A 22466-nucleotide genomic window follows, 5' to 3' on the forward strand; every position below is an offset into this window, starting at 1 on the left:
CAGGATTCAGTTTGCTTTCATGATGTGTGCTATTTTCATTTTGAAGGAACAGGAAGAAAAGTGTCATCTTACATTTTGTCCCTCCTGTTCTGCTTTTTCTGTGTTCTCTGTAAGAGAAGCTTTGAAAGAGGAATGGAGTTTTTAGAAAACCAGTTCTGAGCTCTTACCACCAGGTGGCCCTTTTGTGCTCTGCGATGCCTGCTGAGAGGTTTTGGCAGGTGAATGCTTCTCATTGGTTTACCAGCGGCATGATGCCACTGGGCAGCCCTTTTAAAGAGAAAAGCTAGAAACACCGCAAAGAACTGGGTACAGTAGCCTTGAACTGAAGAAGTGGAGACCTGTGTACTGTCCTTCCAAACAATCATGAGTGAGGTGAGTGGAGAAATGCTTTTAATATGGATAGTGAGAAGCAGGCAGCTTGATGAAGTAGGAGCTTGAATAGAAGTGAAAGATGCAGCTCCCTTTAAATCAGATAGGAGACTAAAGATGTTTTGATATTGAAGGGATCAATCATGGAAAAATTCAAGTTTCAGGAATGCTGGAATCTGTAGGAGAATTTCTTGATTAAAATGTTAGCACAATGGATGTTTTCTAGGCAGACATAAAATATCGTATTGAATCAAACAGGCATCATGTTTCAGGATGAACAGGTAATCCTGACTGAGGTTGCAGTTTTATAGCCCATCACCTGGGTATATTCCTCGTTGCAACTGAAGTCCTGAGCACACACGTATAGGATTGCACCATGAGAGACTTAATTAAAGTGGGCTGTCATTACTCGGAGCTTCCTAGCATTCTGCAATCCACTCCGTGATGCTCAGAAATGCCAAATGAATAATCTACATTCTCATCATCATTGGGAAATGAAATTCTCAATGACAGCATTGTTTGCATGCATGCCACACAGAAGGTATAAAGAGGATGGTTTCAACATCTGTTTGCATTCTTAAATAGCAAGTTGAGATGCCGGCTTTGCAAAAGTTAGACATTAAAGTAAATTTTAAGCCTGTTTTATCTTTTAAAAAATGTGTCTTCTTATCCCTGCTCAATAACTGCTATTGCTGAAAACCTTTGGATACTTAAAGTTAAATAAAGGTATACAAAGCATCAAATTACAATCATTGACATTTTTCAGAATTAACATATATTTGCGTACATATATTTGTTTCAGTGGCAAAGTAGTGAAAATGTTTCAACATTTCAAATGAATTATTTTAAATGCCTTGACAATTCCACTAATAGAAGTATAGCTTCATCCTTCCCCATTGCTTATTTTGGGATGTTCTCCTTCATTACATAGTAAAACTCTATTTTTGGCAGAAGATGGTATTTTCCGACTATGTTGTTAAAATAGAACAATTAGTTATAAATCTCTTCCAGAAAATTGTCTGCATTGGATTTTTGTCGTATGTTTTAGCAAATAACAAAGATAAAAAGAGATGGAACAATGGAAAAACATTGCTGGTTCCTTTTGTGTAATTATTGTTCATCAGTAGGGAAGGGATCATTTACAGCTCTTTGGAAAGGAGACATAGTAGCTCCTGGCAGCACAATAGATTAAACGCTTGTGCCGGCAAGACTGCTGACCAACAGGTCAGTGGTTCAAATCCGGGGAGAGCGGGTTGAGCTCCCTCTGTCAGATCCAGCTCCACTTACGGGGACATGAGAGAAGCCTCCCAAAAAGATGGTAAAACATCAAAACATCCTGGTGTCCCCTGGGCAATGTCCTTGCAGATGGCCAATTCTCTCACACCAGAAGCAACTTGCAGTTTCTCAAGTTGCTCCTGACATGAAAAAAGAAGCAAGATTGGGGGGCGGGGGCAGTGCTGCCCTAGAATCAGAAGAGAGAGTCTCCTCTTCGTCTTTCTACCATACTCACTGACTACACAGACAAGGCATTTGTTCTTCTCAAGCTTATTCACTTTTCAGTGATGATCACAGCTGAATAAATAAACTGGAAAAGGTCAATGTTTTAGCATGCAAATTGCATGATGTTTCCTTTTGTCACACACTATAAAATGAGCAAACTTATCTGAAGTGGTTCCTTTTCTGCCTCATCTTTTAATCTGCAGGAGCTGTCCAAAGTTGTCGTGATAGTTTTTTTGAAAAATAAACTCTTATTGTCATCGTACATAGGGTTATCATACCAAATCAGATTTCTTTCTTATTTTTGTGTCACTTGCTGTTTGTAGAATTGTCATTCACACTGCTGCAGTTTACATTTAGCTTCTCTCAAAGGAAATCTCCTTTCTCTTCAAGTCAACAATTTAGAACTTCTCATGCACCAAAATAGGGACATGTCTGTCCCAAAACTCAGAATAGTTACAGTCTCAGTAACTATTCTTGAAAGGAATGAGCTCTGAGAGAGAGAAATATGAGAGTATAAGCTAAAGCCTACTGAACTCTGTCAGAGCCATTCAGCATAATTTGAAGATTAGACTGTTACTGTATATTTCTTCAGCAAGCAATAGATATAGCTCCTTTTATGGAGATGTTGAAGGATGCGGTTTGTGTTTTAGAAAATGACAACAGTCAGTCAACCTTTTCAGAGTGTAAAAGTTTGCAAGTAATTATTTTTCACCCCCCTCCCAAAATAAAAAATAAAGAGTTTTTTAAAAAAACATACAGCAACAGTGTGAAGTGAGAGACTAACAGTAATTAAATCATTTTAGTTTTCTGCATCCCCCGTTTCTGGAAAAAACGTTTTTGTCTTCTCCCCCCTCCCTCCCCGCTCTCCTGTTGGCTTATTATCTCAATGAAATCTGACATACTGTAATGGAAAAGTGCAGCTCAAATATGGGTATGAAAACGTCCCAAAATAGTCTTGGTTATGGAGCTAGGAGGAGGTGGCTCAAAGGATGCAATTGTTTTTGCACAGATTGCTTAGACTCTTAAGTTAAATATTTAGGTATAGAAAGCTCTGAACCATTCACAAATGCCATTTTTCCAACTTCACTGCATCTGATGATTTTCTCATTTTATTACTTCATCATGGCAAGAGAAATGTTGTTATCATACTTTGTTGTTCATTCGTTCAGTCGTCTCCAACTCTTCATGACCTCATGGACCAGTCCACGCCAGAGCTCCCTGTCGGCCGTCACCACCCCCAGCTCCTTCAAGGTCAGTCCAGTCACTTCAAGGATGCCATCCATCCATCTTGCCCTTGGTCGGCCCCTCTTCCTTTTGCCTTCCACTTTCCCCAGCATAATTGTCTTCTCTAGGCTTTGCTGTCTCCTCATGATGTGGCCAAAGTACTTCAACTTTGTCTCTAGTATCCTTCCCTCCAATGAGCAGTCGGGCTTTATTTCCTGGAGGATGGACTGGTTGGATCTTCTCGCAGTGCAAGGCACTCTCAGCACTTTCCTCCAGCACCACAGCTCAAAAGCATCGATCTTCCTTCGCTCAGCCTTCCCTAAGGTCCAGCTCTCACATCCGTAGGTTACTACAGGGAATACCATGGCTTTGACTAGGCGGATCTTTTTTGCCAGTCTGATGTCTCTACTCTTTACTATTTTATCGAGACTGGACATTGCTCTCCTCCCAAGAAGTAAGCGTCTTCTGATTTCCTGGCCGCAGTCTGCATCTGCAGTAATCTTTGCGCCTAGAAATACGAAGTCTGTCACGGCCTCCACATTTTCTCCCTCTATTTTCCAGTTGTCAATCATTCTTGTTGCCATAATCTTGGTTTTTTTGATGTTTAGCTGCAACCCGGCTTTTGCGCTTTCTTCTTTCACCTTGATTAGAAGGCTCCTCAGCTCCTCCTCGCTTTCGGCCAACAGAGTGGTGTCATCTGCATATCTGAGGTTGTTAATGTTTCTTCCAGCAATTTTCACCCCAGCTTTGCATTCATCAAGCCCCGCACATCGCATGATGTGTTCTGCATACAAGTTAAAAAGGTTGGGTGAGAGTATGCAGCCTTGCCGTACGCCTTTCCCAATCTTGAACCAGTCTGTTGTTCCGTGGTCAGTTCTTACTGTTGCTACTTGGTCCTTGTACAGATTCCTCAGGATGTTATCATACTATGGCTGTGGAAAAACAAACATCATAATGTATTTCTTAGTACAATCTTCCTTCTCTTCCAGTCAATTTCTGGGGCTTTTCTTTTGTTTAAAAGTTTCTCTGAAAACTTTCTTATCTGAGAGTAAATGATGGAGAAGTGCCAAAGCTGTTAGGATGATGGATCTAGTATGTCCAAGAAGCCATAGGAAGTATATTTCCTTGGATAAAACCTGTATAGATAAATGGGCTGAGATCTTACATCAAGGAAACAGAGCATTAGCTTTAGGGTAAACTCAACATGGAATTCTGATTTTTGCAACTAATTACCCAACCAAATCGAGCAACCAACAATGTTGCATAATGTGGAATCATGTGGATGCCCAACCACAGGCTTTGACGCACACATGCAGGTTGACTTCTACAACCTTGAACTAATTTACATTGTCCAAATTGTCCAACTGCTTTAGCTGGAGTACTTTTGTTGAGTAGGATTACAGCCAGAATCTATAGAAGGTATGGGCAAACCCAGGCCCAGGGGGCAGATGTGGCCCTTTGGGCTCTTTTCTAAGATCCTCCTATCCTTCCTTCCTTTTCTCTTTCCTTCCTACTTCTCTTCCTCTTTCTCCTTCCCTTCCAGCCTTTCATCCTGCCTTCCTTCCTTCTTCCCCTCCTCTCTTCCTTACCTCCCTTTCTTCCTCTCTCCTTCCTTCCCTTCCACCCTTTTGTACTTCCTTCCCTTTCTCTCTTTTGCCTTTCTTCCTTCCCTTTCATCTTTCCTTTCTCTCTCTCTCCTCCCTTCATTCCCTTCCACCTTTCCACCTTTCTTCATTCTCTTTCTTTTCTCCTTCCCTTCTTCCCTTCCCTCCTTCCCTCCTACCCTTTCATCCTCCCTCCCTTCTTCCTTTCTTTCTTTCTTTCTTTCCTTCCTTCCTTCCTTCCTTCCTTCCTTCCTTCCTGCCTGCCTGCCTGCCTGCCTGCCTGCCTGCCTGCCTGCCTGCCTGCCTGCCTGCCTGCCTTCCTTCCTTCCTTCCTTCCTTCCTTCCTTCCTCCTCCCTTCCCTTGCCTCCCATCCTTTCATCTTTCCCTCCTTCACTCCCTTTGCCCGCCCTTCCTTCCTTCCTTCCTTCCTTCCTTCCTTCCTTCCTTCCTTCCTTCCTTCCTTCCTTCCTTCTCCTTCCTTCCTTCCTTCTCTCTTTCTTCCCTCCTTACCTCCCTCCCTTCACTCTCTCTTTCATCCTTCTCTTCAATCCTTTCATAATTACTTCTCCTTTGTCTTTCCTTCCTTCTTTCCTCCCTCCTTCCCTCTCTCCTTCTTTCTACTTCCATCCTCCCCCACCCCACTTTCATCCTTCTTTCCTTCTCTCTTTCCTTTCTTCTTCCCTTCCTTCCTTTCATCACTGGGTAGCCAGTCCTCCTAGCAGGGAGTGCTAGCATGCAGCCCCCAAGTTAGAAAGTTTGCCCATGCCTGATCCATAGTATCTGTCAATTGTCTATCTCTCCAGCCATCCATGCATATATGTTACAAATGTACTGTATATTACACATATAAATGTATGCACGGCCTAAATGTACAGATTCAATGCTTTCACACGACACCAACTCATCCTGGAAGATAACACCAAATATCACTCATCCATTGCAAATATCACACTTGCCATATTCCATTCTCTAGGTGCTGTAATATCATCTTAGTTGCAATATACTGTGCTTTGACTCAAGGCGGTTGAAGAAAGCAGAAGCTGAAACTGCATTTATTATAATAATTTAATACCTCTATTTGGTTAGCTATATATGGTACTTTTCAAAATCTGACAATGGAATCCATACTTCTCCTTTTTAAATACAATATGGCATTAAATATAGTGATGAGGCCATTCAATTGGACTAGATATCGAGATATTCAGGTTTAAATTCCTGCTTAGCAGGATAGATCGAGGGTTTTTAGAAATGTGTACATTATATGGATGGAGGACAAGGTGGCAGATTGCATCCACCAGTGACCTTCCTTTTCCTGCATCTCTATGTTCCTGTATCTAGACAATCCTATACCTAGGATTCTAGAGGCTGTGAACCATCTTAGAACAGAGTGTTTGTGTTTGTATGCATGTGAGCTCCTCACCCCAATCTTCTGTTTAGATCCAGAATCTTCCTCCTCTGGATGGATGACTATGCTCCCAGTAGATGTCGCCACCTGATTTGGGGAGTTTTTTTAAAAAAAATATCTTCTTATCAGGACCATAGCTTGCCCCATTCAGCAGAGTTCTTTGGACCTCTATATAACATTTTCATGAGAATTGTGGAGTTCTCAGGAGGAAGTTATGATATTTCTGTTTACATCAGCTATCTGTATTCCTTTAAATCTGGATCTAACCCATTAGTTCTATAACCCTTAGTAATACACATATATCAGTGAAGATGGTGCTGTTGGAATGCTAGTAATTTAGGATCAGTAACCATTCAAATCTAAAACCATTTTCCAGTGTTTATCAGAGGCAGGGGAATACCAAGTGGTTATTTTACTGGTCCCATTTCCTTCATTCACTCTACATATTTAACAACATGTGTACCCCACTATTTGTTTAAGCAAAGGAGTTGAGAACCTAAAGGTCTTCAGATGTTATCCAACCCCAACCTCCATCACAGTCAATCATGGACCATATTGCTGGAAGTAATAGAAATCATAGTCCAACGACATCCAGAGGGCAGCATAATCCCCATTCTAGAATAAAATGAAGGGGAAACATAGCTACATCTCCACCATACACACAAAATCTGGGAAGATCCTGTTTGACTAAATTAAAGTGGCACATGCTTTCTAAATGTTAATATGGTGCCCGTTCAACCATATGATGCCTTCATCCTCGGAGAAATTGTGACTGAGAGGGCAGAAGAAATCATCTAAAGAAATTCCTTGGGGAGATGATCCCCTTTGCACATAAAATTTGCCCAAATCTCTGCTGCATGGTGTGCATAGTTTCTATCATTAAGGCAGGTAGAATATTGATGCAACTAGATGAGGAGAGAACTTTTTTGCTTGACACCAGGTGGGTGTGGGGGAAGTAAGGCAAAAAATACTTAATAATTGAACTGACATCCTTTTATTAGGTGGGTGGTGACCTGTCACTTGAAAGGGGAGGGAACAGGATGTCTTAAACTTGTCACTTTGCCCCAATCCCCTTCAGGACAGGTGAAAGAGTTGTTCCTTTCAAAACCAAGCTGGTGGGATTGACTGAAGTTTGTAAAAATACTTCACAGATACGCATTTTCTTTTTTTTATATTCAGAATGGTAACTTTAATTCCATACATCTGAGCTCTCAAATATTTCGTAACCAATCTAATTTTTGTAGCCTTGACTAGCATGGTGACCTTGAGCCCAGTCAAACTTACAGCCCTTTACACATATGCATTTTCAAGCTGAGTGACTACATCAAACACTGATGTATTTATTAAATATCACAACAAAGGAGACGTTTCAGAGACCACTTTGCAATGTATTACTGTATCTTCTATAATCCTTATAGAGAAAGGTCCAGGGGCCAAGATAATATTCACATTTCAAATGAAGAATTATGTTGTGAACATATGTAGGAACTTGCTTTTAGATATTACTCACTGTTAATGGGAGATTATCAGATCACTGCATGCTTTACATCTTTCTTGCTGCCCTTAAAAATGGAAATGGAAAATGGAAATGGAAGTTTAGAGGATTTAATGATGATCATTTCACCTCACCTCTTCTCAACCACCTAACCAACAATACCCCCAAGAACAATGACAATGTGCATTGTAGTTAGTACCTGGTGACATTTTGTCTCAGAGGTCCAAGCAGAGTAGCCAAGCTGCTGCCTGAAGTAGTGAAAAGGTATTCTGTTTGTTTCATAGAGAAAAGGAACTCTTGCTTAATAGCAAAAGATATTATTTGCAGGTGGAGGGGGCCAGCTTAGATGTCTGTCACCTCTCAGGGAGGCAGGAAAAACTCCTATGTGAAACTCCCAAGAGATACTGTTGCCAGTCTATGTGTGCATTGATACTGTGAATTAATCATAGAATCATAGAGTTGGAAGAGACCTCATAGGCCATCCAGTCCAACCTCCTGCCAAGAAGCAGGAATATTGTAATCAAAGCACCCCTGACAGATGGCCATCCAGCCTCTGTTTAAAAGCTTCCAAAGAAGGAGACTCCACCACACTCCGGGGCAGAGAGTTCCACTGCTGAACGGCTCTCACAGTCAGGAAGTTCTTCCTAACGTTCAGATGGAATCTCCTTTCTTGTAGTTTGAAGCCATTGTTCTGCGTCCTTGATGCTGCCTGATACCACTTTAATTGCCATGGCTCAATGTTATCGAATGTGGCAGCTGTAGTTTTAAAAGGTCTTTAGCTTTCTCTGCCAAAGAAGGATGGTGCTCACCAAAGTACAAATCCTAGAATTCCAAAGCATGGAACCATGGCAGTTAAGCTGCATTAATTTCACAGTGTAGATGCACCCATGGTTGATTTGGGTCAATAATCTGGCTCAATGTAGCACAATTTTCCATGTTTTGTATGGAAAGAGGAGGAGGGACCTCAGTCCCCTCATACCTTGGGTAAGATACACTCTCATCAAATCATAGAATAATAGAGTGGGAAGAGACCACATGGTCCAACCCTCTGCCCTGCAGGAAAAGCACTCCCAACAGATGGACATCCAGCCTCAGAGGAAGGCAAAGGCAAACCTCTGAACAAATTTTGCCAAGAAAACTAATGATAGACTAGGCAAAACATGTGATAGATTGATTTATATGAAGGCCCTTTATGTTCAATAACTTATTTTAAAATTGCATGAGTTGGTGTATTTGGTATAGTTGTCAAAGACACAAACCTGCTTCTAACAGTGCTATAACTGTCATGATATACTTAAAAGCCATGGTGATAAATGATTGTAATACACATTTCTTTTTGGAAAATGCTATGCCAAGCGCAACCATTAATTTTACGTGGAGTGAAGTGCCTAGTAACATACCTTTATAGGCAATAACACACAGTCTGCCTGTAAAGGTCTATTTCTAGCATTTCACTCCATGCATCTGTGGAAGCAGACTACCACTTTGTTCTCTCAGTTAGTCTCAAGATTCCTAATTACAACAAAATAGAAGCCCTCAGCTATTAGTCTCTTGAATGCCATTTTCCCTTCACACTACTAAAATCAGTTTGGGGGAAGGGAATTGACAGAAACCAATAGGTGGTTAAGCTGTTAATGGAAAAATGGAGAGGAATCAATTGACCGTAATCCTATCAGCAATTGGCTATCCTTTAACATATTCTTTTGGTGTATGGAAGCATAGGATGTTTAAAGTAAGACTAATAAAGTAATAACTTTTCAATAGGCTTACTCTGCTTAGAAAGCATACAAAATGCTTAGGATCCAGAGTTGACTGGAATATTCAAAAGTAAACTTTCCAAGTTATTCCAGAAGTCCTCATTATGCTCCTTCCCATGTTGACTTTTATAATCACTCCCGACTTGAACTTCATAAGTCAGCAGGGCACAATGACGGCTCTGTATATTTAAATTCCAAAGCTCAGCTCAAGAACATGCTTTATTTCCGATGTCTTGTTCTTTTTCCTGTAGCCCTTCCTAGGCATGTAATGTTATTTGCGAACTACAAGCGAGGGAATACTGAACTAAAAAGAAATATAAGCCCATTTAATTCTTTTGTGCTTTCTTGTATTCATTTCCTGGAACCATAGCCATTAATGCCAGAAAAGAAGTAAAATGAAATAGATGAATGATGGAATTCCCTGTACTGAGGGAGATCTCTGTTATGAAACATTAAATATTTTCTAAAAGCTAGTCTTGCCGCTTTATGGAGGTAACTAATTTTTTTACAGTGGTAATTGGCCTCCAGATAATAAAACACTGTTGTGTTTAAGAAACAGTAGCTTTTTGGTGATTTTTCTACCCATTTTTAATCAACTAAAATGGCTAGATTGCAATTTCCTCTGCCAGAATGGGCATTGATGGTAAATTAAAGAGTTCCATAGAGTTTATTGGGGAAGATTCTTTCTGTTAGGATATGCTTCTTTTCAACTCGTACCATCTACACATTGGCACATGAGGGGTCGAGTTGAAACTTAGGGTAAATACACACAGAGAAAGAGAGGGAGAGAGAGGGGTCAAGGAAAAGGACAGGCAGCAGGATGAGGTTAGTGGAACCAGGGGAGAAATCAGTATGCGATGGAGTAAAGTATGACATAAACTGGGATATGCTTACTAGCTTTTCAGGAGATGTTGACAAATGGGGCACCTGCCAAGGCTTATATTGTAGTAAATGCAGTACTGTAGCTTGATTTTTTAGGCTCTTTCTGAGTTTTACTTCACTGATTAAGCTTCCTATCAAACCATGTTAGTTTTCCTATGTGTAGCATAGAGATATGCAGGTATATGGGCAGAAAGTCAGTCACAGTGAAAGTGGCCCTGATGAAAATGTTCCCAGCTCTTTAAGAACTTCACACCTGATATTTCTCCTCTAAATCTGTTTGATGGTGGTTTCCAGGTCAATGAGATGGTAAACCTGCTCTGGATTTTAGTCTAAGCTTCGAAGAAGCTTTCCTAAGTGCTGAACCCTAACTCCCGAATAGGGTCAACACACAGGATAGTTTCTTGAGCATATGGATTAAAACTACAGAGATTTGCTGCTCTATTGACATCAACAATCCCTAACTGGTATAGCTCTAGATAACTTCACAGAACATTTTTTTTGTAAAGTGCTTGCTGGTAAGAAACAGAAAAAGAGAAGACGAGGAAGAGACTTCAAGACAACTGAAATGGCATGGAAGGTCAATGCTTCCAGCAGCCAGAGGAGCAGCAAGTGTGAACAAAGTGGGGTTGGAATCCAATGCAAACAAAACAAAAAGTTTGCGCTAACACATGGAGTAAGGTGCTCTTTAGAAATGATCTCTATGACCTGCATAAAATAACTGTGCTCCTTTGGATGTTCTTGACCTTCAAGTCCCACCAGTTCTAGCAAGCATACTAATGCTGAGTGATCATGGGGGATGCAGCCTAGAAACATCTGGGGGGAGGTCATGGTCACCCTAAATGCTGCTCTTGAGATGAAACTGCTGGTTGAAGATACGGGATTGCTACAATAACTGCTTCTTGAAGACAACCAGGAGATCAAGTGCTAGACTGACAAAACTGAGTCTTTTTATTCATTTCATTAGCATAATGCCAAGTTTTTAACTTTGTGTTTTAAATACATTTTAACTGTACCCTCAGTTCATTTCTGACATGATAAATAAAGGTAGACATTTCCGGTATTTGCTTTTACCCCTTCAAAGAATAATTTGAGTAAGCTGTGCTTTTTTGAGAGGGGACAAATAGGTTTCCTATTGATTGATTTTTTTTTTATTTACACTTATAAGTTTAGACAAATTTACATTATTAATCTAGGGTTAGCCAAGTTTAGTATGTGACTAATTTTGGGTCGTTCTTAGGAAATGGTTAATCTGGGCACCATAGGAAATAGGAATCAATCTGAGAAAAGAACTGTAGTTTCATAATGCCAAAAGCCATTGTATCATGGTTGCTTCATATGTTAACCATTGCCCTGGTTGATGCTGATGATTTCTATAGGAATTTGGTTTGAGTTGGTTAAATTATGTGCCCATATATTCCAGCTCAACTCTGCCTCTTATAATTGGCATTTGAATTTTGAACATATGGACGTTAAGCTTTTCTTAGATTGCAACTCACAGCATCCTTTATTGTTAGATTTATTGCCTGAGGTAGATGGGATGGGCAGTCAAAACACATCTGGAGAGGTACAAATCAATGTAATGGGTATACTTCTCCAATATACAATACTTACTTACTTACTTACTTACTTAGGCAATCCCTCATTGTCTGAGTAGGATTGTCCTCCAAGATCGGTGTACTGGTGGTGGGTACGTAGGTGACTGTGGAGCCCTATTCTTGATCTGCATGTTCTCCCACAGTGAGGGCATTGGTTTCCAGGTGGAAGGCGGTCTTGGTTGGGGTACGTCTCTCTCTTTCACCCTCCATTCGTGCCTCTTCAAATTCTACAGCACTGTTGGTCACAGCTGACCTCCAGCTGGAGTGTTCAAGGGCCAGGGCTTCCCAGTTCTCAGTGTCTATGCCAGAGTTTTTAAGGTTGGCTTTGAACCCATCTTTAAATCTCTTTTCCTGCTCATCAACATTCTGTTTTCCATTCTTGAGTTCGGAGTAGAGCAACTGCTTTGGGAGAAGATGGTCGGACATCCGGACAACGTGGCCGGTCCAGTGGAGTTGATGGTGGAGGACCATTGCTTCAATGCTGGTGGTCTTTGCTTCTTCCAGCAAGCAGACATTTGTCCACTTGTCTTCCCAAGAGATCTGCAGGACTTTTTGGAGGCAACGCTGATGGAATCATTCTAGGAGTTGCATATGACATCTGTAGATAGTCCACAGCTTGCAGGCATCTAGCAGGCATCTAGGGTTGGGAGGACAATAGCTTTATAAACAAGCATCTTGGTATCCCTACAGATGTCCCGGTCCTCAAACATTCTGTGCTTCATTCAGAAAAATGTTGTACTCGCAGAGCTCAGGCTATGTTGTATTTCAGTGTCAATGTTGACTTTTGTGGAGAGGTGGCTGCCAAGGTAGTGGAAATGGTCAACATTTTCTGATGTTACACCATTAAGCTGTATTTCTGGCATTGGAGAGGGATTGGCTGGTGACTGCTGGAAGAGCACTTTGGTTTTCTTGATGTTTAATGACAGGCCGAGCTTCTCATATGCTTCTACAAAGGTGTTTAGAGTGGCTTGTAGGTCGTCTTCTGAATGCGCACAGACAATGTTGTCATCAGCATATTGGAGTTCTATAACCGATGTTGTAAGCTTGGTTTTGGCTTTCAGTCTGCTGAGGTTAAATTGCTTGCCATCTGTCTGATAGATTATTTCCACTCTGGTGGGAAGCTTCCCATCAACAAGATGAAGTATCATAGCAATGAAGATGGAAAATAAGGTTGGGGCAATAACACATCCCTGTTTGACACCTGATTCCACCTTAAATGGGTAACTTTGGGAGCCATTGCTGTCCAAGACTTTGCCATCGTGTCATTATGGAGGAGCTGCAGAATGTTCACAAATTTGTTAGGGCACTCGTTTTTTTGGAGGATGGTTCAGAGACCACTGCGATTCACTGTGTTGAATGCCTTTGAATATGCAATACCAACGTGATGTATTTGATAGGACATATTGATACTGAAGGAGAAATGAAGCAAATCTAACAAAAGTTGAAGGTATTCTATTTTAAAAAGTAATTTGAAAAGTTTTACTTTTATTATGTCTGTATTTTTTTACTGATAAAATCCACTAACAAAATTAAAAATTTGACTTTCTGCCATTTGTAATGTCTTAGCTCCTTTTACACAAAGCATCTAATCCACACTCCATTATAATCAATAGCTAACAAAAGAAATGAGAAATCTCCATTGAATATAATGTAGCTGGAGTGCACTTACTTGTTTAAGAAGAGCAGATATTGGCAGACACCTGACCTACCCACAATGCTCTTAACCAAGTCTTTTGGGATGTACTAGCCAATTTAATGAAAAACCAGAAATAGAGTGATGGAAAGCTTTAGTTAATAGAAAACAAGCTTGAAAGGAAAGGCATTTACTAAGAGTAAATGGAAGGGGAAAGAAGACATATGAGAGACAGAGAGGTCAACAAAGGTAAAATGAAGCTGTTTTTCCAATCCAATCAACGCAAGGAATTGAAACAACGATCATTACACATATATGCCCTGGCTATATATGAAGATAGGATTAGGTCTTCATGCTTGCAAATGGTACAGTTTGATTCCTTATGCCCTCTCCATATTCTGACTCTCTGTGTCACATAAAGGTATCTCTGGCTACAGGGCTCAGACATCTTTCCGACTAAAGCCATGCAGAAGATTACAGGTCCAGTCCCTGGTATATTCAGTTCAAAGAAGTCACTCAGCACATAAGAGACAATACAATTGCCTCAGCCACTGCCCAAGGTGCTGAATCCTATGTTTGAAACAGGTTCAGCACCTATGATAGCTCCTTTAACAGAGAGACTAAAATACAGAATGAATTCATTAAACCCCAAAATAGAAACTACAAGTTAGTTACCTTGGGGTGTGAGGCATTTTCCTATTTTCTGTTTGGAATATTAAAAGTATGGCATGTTTTGCAGGGGCATGGCAATTAATTAATCAGAATCTTTAAATAAAATGTGGAAGGCATTCATTTGTGTTACTGTGAATACAAAGCTCACTGAATCTATTGGAATGCTGGCCATCAACAGTATCTTCTAATTAAGTTTCTTACTCTTCCTATAACTGACTCATGCCAACTACATTTACCCCAGCTTCTCACCTCTAAAGACTCAGCATTAACTTATATGATTTCCAAAAACAAAGACATCAATCTCCTGTAGAATTCTGGAATCTAATTTATATAAATGTTAGCAAAATATAACATCAGAGGAGCTTTAAAGTCAAAACACGTGTGTGTGTGTGTGTATTTCAGCAGTAGACTGAGTTAAGGACCCAGGTATATAATCAAATACTGTGGGCAGATTTACTCATATCTATAGTGTATCTATATTATAGAATTCATAGTTCAATGCTATAGAATCATGGGTGTTGTAGTTTTACATGCTCTTTAGTGTTTTCTGTCAAAGAGCTTAAATGCGTAATCAAACTCCAAATCCAAGGATTCCAAATCATTCAGCCATGGCAGTTAATCTGGTGTCAGACTACATTAATCCTACAGTGTAGATACACCTGTAGAGCTGTCCCCCAAACCATATGAGGTTCATCCTGAGGGAAAGCCCCGGTGAAGAGCTTTCCACTTTTCAAAGCTCCACTTAGCTCTGTGCAACAGCATTTCTGACTCCAAAGCTTGACTCAGGCCACATTTGTTACTTCTTGATTGGCAGTGCAGCCATTAAACTTTAAATACTCTCTTATCTCCAATCTTTGATCATAGATAACAGTACAAAAGGCTCACAGACCAGATAGTCAATATCAAATTGGCAGGCCAGAGGTTCCCCAGCCCTACAAGAGGATGATAAAAGTCAAATTGGATGTAGGATTATTGTGGAACAGAAAAGTTATCTTGGCCTTAATTGATATTCTATAGGGTTTATACAAGACAAAACATGTGGTCCAAATAGTCAGGTGAAGACCTTGAGAATCACAGTATCCTTGCAGTGTTTAATTTCTTACTATTGACGTATGCTCAGAATCAGCATGTTAACTTGAGTTGGAGCAGTGTACTAAGGTAAACAATAGTTTCTCATTATGACCTGAACATATACAAAGCTTCCAATTTTTCTGAGAACTGTCTCAACATATAACAGAACAATAGAAGCCACGTAGCTAATGAGGGCCTTTTTCTATTCTTGTAGTAGCACACAGCAGATTTTGAGCCTGCTGCACTCCTTCTCTCCGGATTTCCCTTGCATAAAGGCTGGTGCCATAAGGGCATTTCTGCCTGCTGTATACCATCTTCTTGAGCAGACTTGAGTAGACAGCATAGTACCAAATGAAAAGGGAGCAAGGCTGACACGCACCCACCGCTCTGCAAATACCTGATGGATGGCAGTGCTCCATCTGAGTTCACTGCAGCTCTTTCAAGTCCTGAGGCAAATAAAATGTTCCTTTGCCTGCACTGCCAGTCAAGCAGTAACAAATGTGGCATGAGACCAGCTCCTCAACTCCCCCTTAGAATTTCAGCGCCTTCCGAACTGCAGAGCCAGAGGATTGATGGAAGGAACATTTTACATCAAATGCCAGTTGTTGTGGCTAGCTGTTTATTGCTTGCAAAAGCAACCTCCCAGAAGCAATTTCTTTCAAACTCCCTTGAGAGTTGAGTGGAAATCAGAAGGCCAGTCTCTTGGTGAATATGCACAACAACAAAAATAATATTCTTTATGGAAGGAACTCAGCAGTCCCGGAAGCAGTTTTAATAATGGTGGAATCAATATGTTCAGATATGTTGGGGACAAGCTTTTGCCATTAATAATTGTGAGGTGCATTGAAAGCAGCCCTTAACTCAATTATAGTTGGATAGTCTTCCAAGAAAATTAAATCTCACTTTAGGCTCTCTTCTCCTGCCCATTCCATTACTTTCAGGCAAGCTCCCTTGTTTTTAAAGCTTTCAATGTAACACTATTTTTTTCCAAATACCTTCCCAAGTTTTCCCTCTCCTCTGCAAAATCCTCAGGATTGCAGTGCATGCACAAACATTGACTGCTTTCAAATGTAATCTTAAAAATAGGTTGTACTCTTTGCATTCCATTTACCATAATTATCCCCATACTGACCAAAACTATGTGCCGAGCTTGGAGGATTTTTTTTAACCTCCTGGAAACACCTTAGCTAACAGGTCATTCTGGGAGTTGCAATAAAAAAAAGTTTCTAAGCTCTGACTGTGTAGACAAAATGGCCCTATCTTTTTCACAGGATTGTTGCAAAGACAAGAGAAGAAGTTGTGAAGCCAAGCTAGGCAGCTTGTGGCTCTCCAGAAATTGGACTGCAGTGTGCACAGATCCTAACTAATATAGCTAATTGTAATAGCTGATAGGAGCTGCATTCCAGCAATATCCAGATAGATAGAAGGGGTCCATTCGCCTGGAAATAGTTATGATAATATATTAAGGATTTTCTGTCCTAGTGTACATTTTTCTCTCCCAGTGAACACACTGTTTTTACTGGTGTATGTTTTCTTTCAACATCTCCAGTCATTCAGTGTCCTTTAATTCCATTCTATAAAGAAGGGAACTGGGATTATTCTTGCTCCCAGCATCTTACTTACCTACTTACGCAATCCCTTGTAGTCCAAGGATGATGGTCCTCCAAGAGTGGTATCCTGGGGGTGGATCCATAGGTGGCTGTGGAGCCTTATTCTTGATCTGCATCTTCTCCCACAGTGAGGGCATTGTTTTCCAGGTGGAAGGCGGTCCTGGTCAGGGTTGGCTTGACGTGCCTTCCTCTAGGCACGTTTCTCTCTTTCACCCTCCATTCATGCCTCTTAAAATTCTGCAGCACTGCTGGTCACAGCTGACCGCCAACTGGAGCGTTCAAGGGCCAGAGCTTCCCAGTTCTCAGTGTCTATGCCAGAGCTTTTAAGGTTGGCTTTGAGCCCATCTTTAAATCTCTTTTGCTGTCCTCCAGCATTCTATTCCCCATTCTTGAGTTCGAAATAGAGCAACTGCTTTGAGAGATGGTCGTTGGGCATCCGGACAACATGGCCAGTCCAGCAGAGTTGATGGCAGAGGACCATCGCTTCAGTGCTGGTGGTCTTTGTTTCTTCCAGCACACTGATGTTTTTCCGCCTGTATTCCCAAGAGATTTGCAGGATTTTCCAGAGGCAGCGCTGATGGAATCGTTCCAGGAGTTGCATGTGACACCTGTAGACTGCCCACGTCTCACAGGCATATAGCAGGGTTGGGAGGACAATAGCTTTATAAACAAGCACCTTGGTATCCCTACGGATGTCCCGGTCCTCAAACACTCTCTGCTTCATTCCGAAAAATGCTGCACTCGCAGAGCTCAGGCGGTGTTGAGTTTCGGTGTCAATGTTGACTTTTGTGGAGAGGTGGCTGCCAAGGTAGCCTAAACGGTCAACATTTTCTAATATTACACCATTAAGCTGTATTTCTGGCATTGGAGAGGGATTGGCCGGTGACTGCTGGAAGAGCACTTTGGTTTTCTCGATGTTTAATGACAGGCCAAGCTTCTCGTATGCTTCTTAAAAGTTGTTTAGAGTGGCTTGTAGGTCTTCTTCTGAATGCGCACCGATGTTGTTGTCATCAGCATACTGAAGTTTTATAGCAGATCTTGTTGTAACCTTCGTTTTGAGTTTCAGTCTGCTGAGGTTGAATAGCTTGCCATCTGTCCAACAGATGATTTCCACTCCGGTGGGAAGCTTCCCATCAACAAGATGAAGTATCACAGCGATGAAGATGGAGAATAAAGTTGGGGCAATAACTCATCCCTGTTTGACACCTGATTCCACCTCAAATGGATCACTTTGAGAGCCAGTGCTGTCCAAGACTGTTGCCATCATGGAGGAGCCACAGGATGTTCACAAATTTGTTTGGGCACCCAATCTTTTGGAGGATGGTCCAGAGAGCACTGCAATTCACTGTGTCGAATGCCTTTGCAAGGTCAATGAATGCCATGTACAGTGGTTGATTTTGTTCCCTGCATTTTTCTTGTCTTTGTCATGCAGTGAAGATAATGTCCACTGTTCCTCTGGAGGGGCGGAAGCCGTTCTGGGATTCTGGGAGAGTGTCTTCTGAGAGGAGTAGAAGGCGGTTTGCAAGGATTCTTGTGAGGATTTTCCCAGTGGAGGTTAGGAGGGAGATACCTTGATAGTTTCCGCAGTCTGTTCTTTCCCCATTTTTTGAAGAGGGTGATGATGGTGGCATCCTTGAAATCTGCTGGGATTTTCTCAGTCACCCACACTTTTTCAATAAGCTGGTGGAGTTGGTGTGTCAGCTCAGGTCCTCCCTCTTTAAAGATTTAAAGCAGGGATCCTATCAGGTCTGCTAGCTTTGTTATTTTTTTGTTGGCTGATGGCATTGCTGACTTCTTCCAAACTAGGCAGTGCTGCAAGCTCATCCCTGGTTTGTTGTTGTGGGATTTGTGAGAGAACCTCTTTGTCCACATTGGAGCTGCGATTCAGAAGGCTTTGGTAGTGGTCTTTCCAACGTAGTGCAATTGATTTTTTTGTCCTTCAGAAGTTTCGTTCCATCTGCACCATGGTTTCTTGGTCCATAGATGACCTTTGTGGCTTTGAAAAATCCCTGAGCATCATGGGTATCTGCCAGGTGTTGAATTTCTTCAGTCTTCTTTGTCCACCAGATGTTCTTGAGTTCTCTTGTCCTTCTTTGGACCTCAGCTTTTGCACTGGCGTAGATCTTTTTCTTAGTAGCACAGTTGATGTCTCTCTGCCATGTTTGGAAGGCTTTCCTTTTCTTGTCAATTAGCTGTTGGATCTCGTTGCCATTTTTGTCAAACCAGTCTTGATGTTTTTTGGTTTGATATCCAATAGTTTCTTTGCAGGCTGTGATGATGGAGGTCTTCAGTTTGTTCCAATGTTCCTCAACATTTTCAGGGTGTTCTATGGGTAGATGGTCCTTGAGTGCTGTTTGGAGGAGGGATCGTCTGGAGGGCTCCTGAAGGTCTTGAGTATTCATTTTGGGTGTCCCAGCATCTACATGTTCATCTAAAGGTCTGAAGAGAATACTCCTCTGAACACAAATAGCCAAGGGGATTAGTAGTGCTGAGATAGTCAGAGCCCTGTGTTTTCAGCTGGAGATTCTAGAAATGAAGATCTCATATTGGATGCAACAAGCAGCTATAATGATGATGATGATAATGATAATAATCTTTATTTATACCCCGCCACTATCTCCCCAAAGGGGACTTGGGATGGCTAACATGAGGCCAGGCCCAAAAATAATACAGAAAAGTTAGACACAAAACAACAGAAAAATTGCATCACAACAAAATACATAAAGTAACAAAATAAAATGAACAGTGCAGAATAACATAATGAAATCATATCTACCATATCTACTTTTCTTGTGAGATATTCTAGTCTTTCAACATTTCAATAGTCTCATGAGGGCCCTATTCTTGAAGGCTTTCAGGAAGCCTTATATAGGATCTCAGTAGTCTCAGCCTCTTTTATCAACCAGACACCTGCCCATCCTCCATTGCTTTTTGAAGTCCACAGGCAATTCTTGGTTGCCTTCAGTTAGGAAGACATTATTAATGCCACCCTCTCATGTTTTTTGTCTTCCCTGGAGACGCTCCATTCCTTAGGTTTTTGGCTAGTTATTGTTGTGCTAATGGATCAATTGGGTGCTGTTGCTACTGATGTTGTTATTTTGATTTATAGTCCTTCTTTCTCCTGATGATAGGACTCAGGATGGCTAAAACATTGCAAAAATCAAAATAGGAGTGGAACAATAAGAGTAAAAAATTAAAAATCAATAAGTTAAAATATTAAATATTTAACATATTTAAAATATTAGAATGCGTTTTAACAAATCTATGTAATTTGTTAAAATGCATTAAAAGCACAACCTTTGTCATTCTGTAAAAGCCTGGCAGCACAAAAAAGTATTTATCTGTTGCCAGAAAAAAGCAAAAAAGAGGCCATCCTTGGCCTCTCTGGGGAGAGCATTTTAAAGTCTGGGAACAGTCACCAAGAAGGCCCACTCATTTCTTCCCTCCAACCAAGCCTGAGAAAATAGCGAGACAGAGGGCCCTTCCACACAGCCATATATCCCGGAATATCAAAGTAGAAAATCCCACAATTCAAATTGATACTTTTGAATTATAAAGCCCTACACAGCTTGGGTCTAAGTTATTTGAAGACCTGCATCTTCCTACATGAGCCCAGTAGAGCTCTAAGATCATCTGAAAAAGCCCTTTTCTCTGGGCCCTTCCACACAGCCCTTATATCCCAGAATATCAAGGCAGAAAATCCCACAATATCTGCTTTGAACTGGGTTATCTGAGTCCACACTCAGAGAATGTGAGATTTCCTGCTTTGATATTCTGTGGGTAGTTTAAACCCAATCTGGGTGGCTGATACTTTCTTTGCGCAATTGATGCCTATAGAACTTGATCATTGCAGATTACATCTTTGGATCAAGGAAACTGTTTGTTTACACAATTCCCAAATAAACAATACTGCTGACATCCATACAAAGGGCAGTATTCTGAATGTCATAGATCAGTTCTGATTTTAACCCCCGATCTACTAGTTCGCTAAAGATGCAAAAAGCATTCACCTTACATTTCTTTAACGTTGTTTCCCGTCCCATTTTGTCCTTTCTCCTACTTCATCCAAAACATTCCTGTGTTTACTTTGCTCTCTGATTTCCCCAATGTTTGGTCTTCTTTGTGGCTGTTATATGATCTAAAGCAGAGGTCCTCAAACTATTTAAGCACATGACCAGTTCATGATCCTTCACTGTTGGGGACTGGACTATAGTTTGAAAAAAAAGAACATAAACAATTTATTTATTTATTTATTTGCTGCATTTATTAACCGCCGCTCTCAGCCCTGAGGCGACTCGCGGCGGTGTACAATATAAAAAGACAGTTTACAATGAGCCAACATGACAAAAACTAACATATCACTACTACACAGACATCTAATTACACTAAAATAATCCGCTTCGTCTTATCGTAGAATCATAATCCGTCTCGTAGTCATATTCCGTTCCAGTTGTCATTTCCAGTTACTGTAGCACTTAATTAAATGCCTTCTCGAATAGCCATGTCTTCAGGCTCTTACGGAAGGACATAAGGGAGGGCGCCTGTCTGATGTCAACAGGGAGGGTGTTCCACAGCCGGGGGGCCACCACCGAGAAGGCCCTCTCCCTCGTCCCCGCCAGACGTGCCTGTGAGGCAGGCGGGATCGAGAGAAGGGCCTCCCCAGACGATCTCAAGGTCCTCGTGGGCTCATAGGCCAAGATGCGGTCCGAAAGGTATTTTGGGCCGGAACCGTTTAGGGCTTTGTAGGATAACACCAGCACCTTAAATTGGGCCCGGTAGCAGATCGGCAGCCAGTGGAGCTGGAACAGCAAGGGCGTTGTATGCTCCCTGCGTCCTGCTCCAGTTAGTAACATGGCTGCCGCGCGCTGGACTAGCTGAAGCTTCCGGGCCATCTTCAAGGGCAGCCCCACGTAGAGAGCATTGCAGTAGTCAAGGCGGGATGTGACCAGAGCGTGTACCACCGTGGCCAAGTCAGACTTCCCAAGGTACGGGCGCAGCTGGCGCACAGGCCTGAGCTGTGCAAATGCTCCCCTGGTCACCGCTGAAACCTGGGGATCCAGGCTCAACGATGAATCCAGGGTCACACCCAAGCTGCGAACCTGCGCCTTCAAGGGGAGTGCGACCCCGTCCAGCACAGGCTGTAACCCTATACCCTGCTCGGCCTTGCGACTGACCAGGAGTACCTCTGTCTTGTCTAGATTTAATTTCAGTTTGTTCGCCCTCATCCAGACCATTACAGCGACCAGGCACCGGTTCAGGACCTCGACAGCCTCCTTAGTAGTAGGTGGGAAGGAGTGACAGAGTTGGACATCATCTGCGTACAGATGACACCGCACCCCGAAACTCCGGATGATCTCACCCAGCCCTGTGGAACCCCACAAGTCAAAGGCTGTGGCGTTGAACAGGAGTCCCCCAGTAACACCTTCTGGGTACGACCCTCCAGAAATGACTGGAGCCACTGCAAAGTAGTGCCCCCAAGACCCATTTCCGCAAGGCGCCCCAGAAGAATACCGTGGTCGACGGTATCGAAGGCCGCTGAGAGGTCCAGGAGCACCAACAGGGACACACTCCCCCTGTCTAGCTCCCGGCGCTGATCATCCACTAAGGCGACCAAGACCGTCTCGGTACCATGTCCCGGTCTGAAACCA

At 41.9% G+C, this 22466-nt stretch overlaps 1 protein-coding gene across 1 annotated transcript in view; it reads left to right on the forward strand.

The window, feature by feature from the left end:
• The first annotated feature begins 238 nt into the window (after positions 1–238).
• The window catches only part of PCP4 (Purkinje cell protein 4), a 96508-nt gene continuing 74280 nt past the window's right edge, over positions 239–22466 (forward strand). The window contains exon 1 of the mRNA XM_060766902.2: positions 239–372. Coding sequence (XP_060622885.1) covers positions 364–372 — 9 coding nt within the window. The 5' untranslated portion in view covers positions 239–363. The remainder of the gene's footprint in view (positions 373–22466) is intronic.

The sequence above is a fragment of the Anolis sagrei genome, chromosome 3 (genome assembly GCF_037176765.1).
Source record: "Anolis sagrei isolate rAnoSag1 chromosome 3, rAnoSag1.mat, whole genome shotgun sequence".
Classification (NCBI taxonomy): domain Eukaryota; kingdom Metazoa; phylum Chordata; class Lepidosauria; order Squamata; family Dactyloidae; genus Anolis; species Anolis sagrei.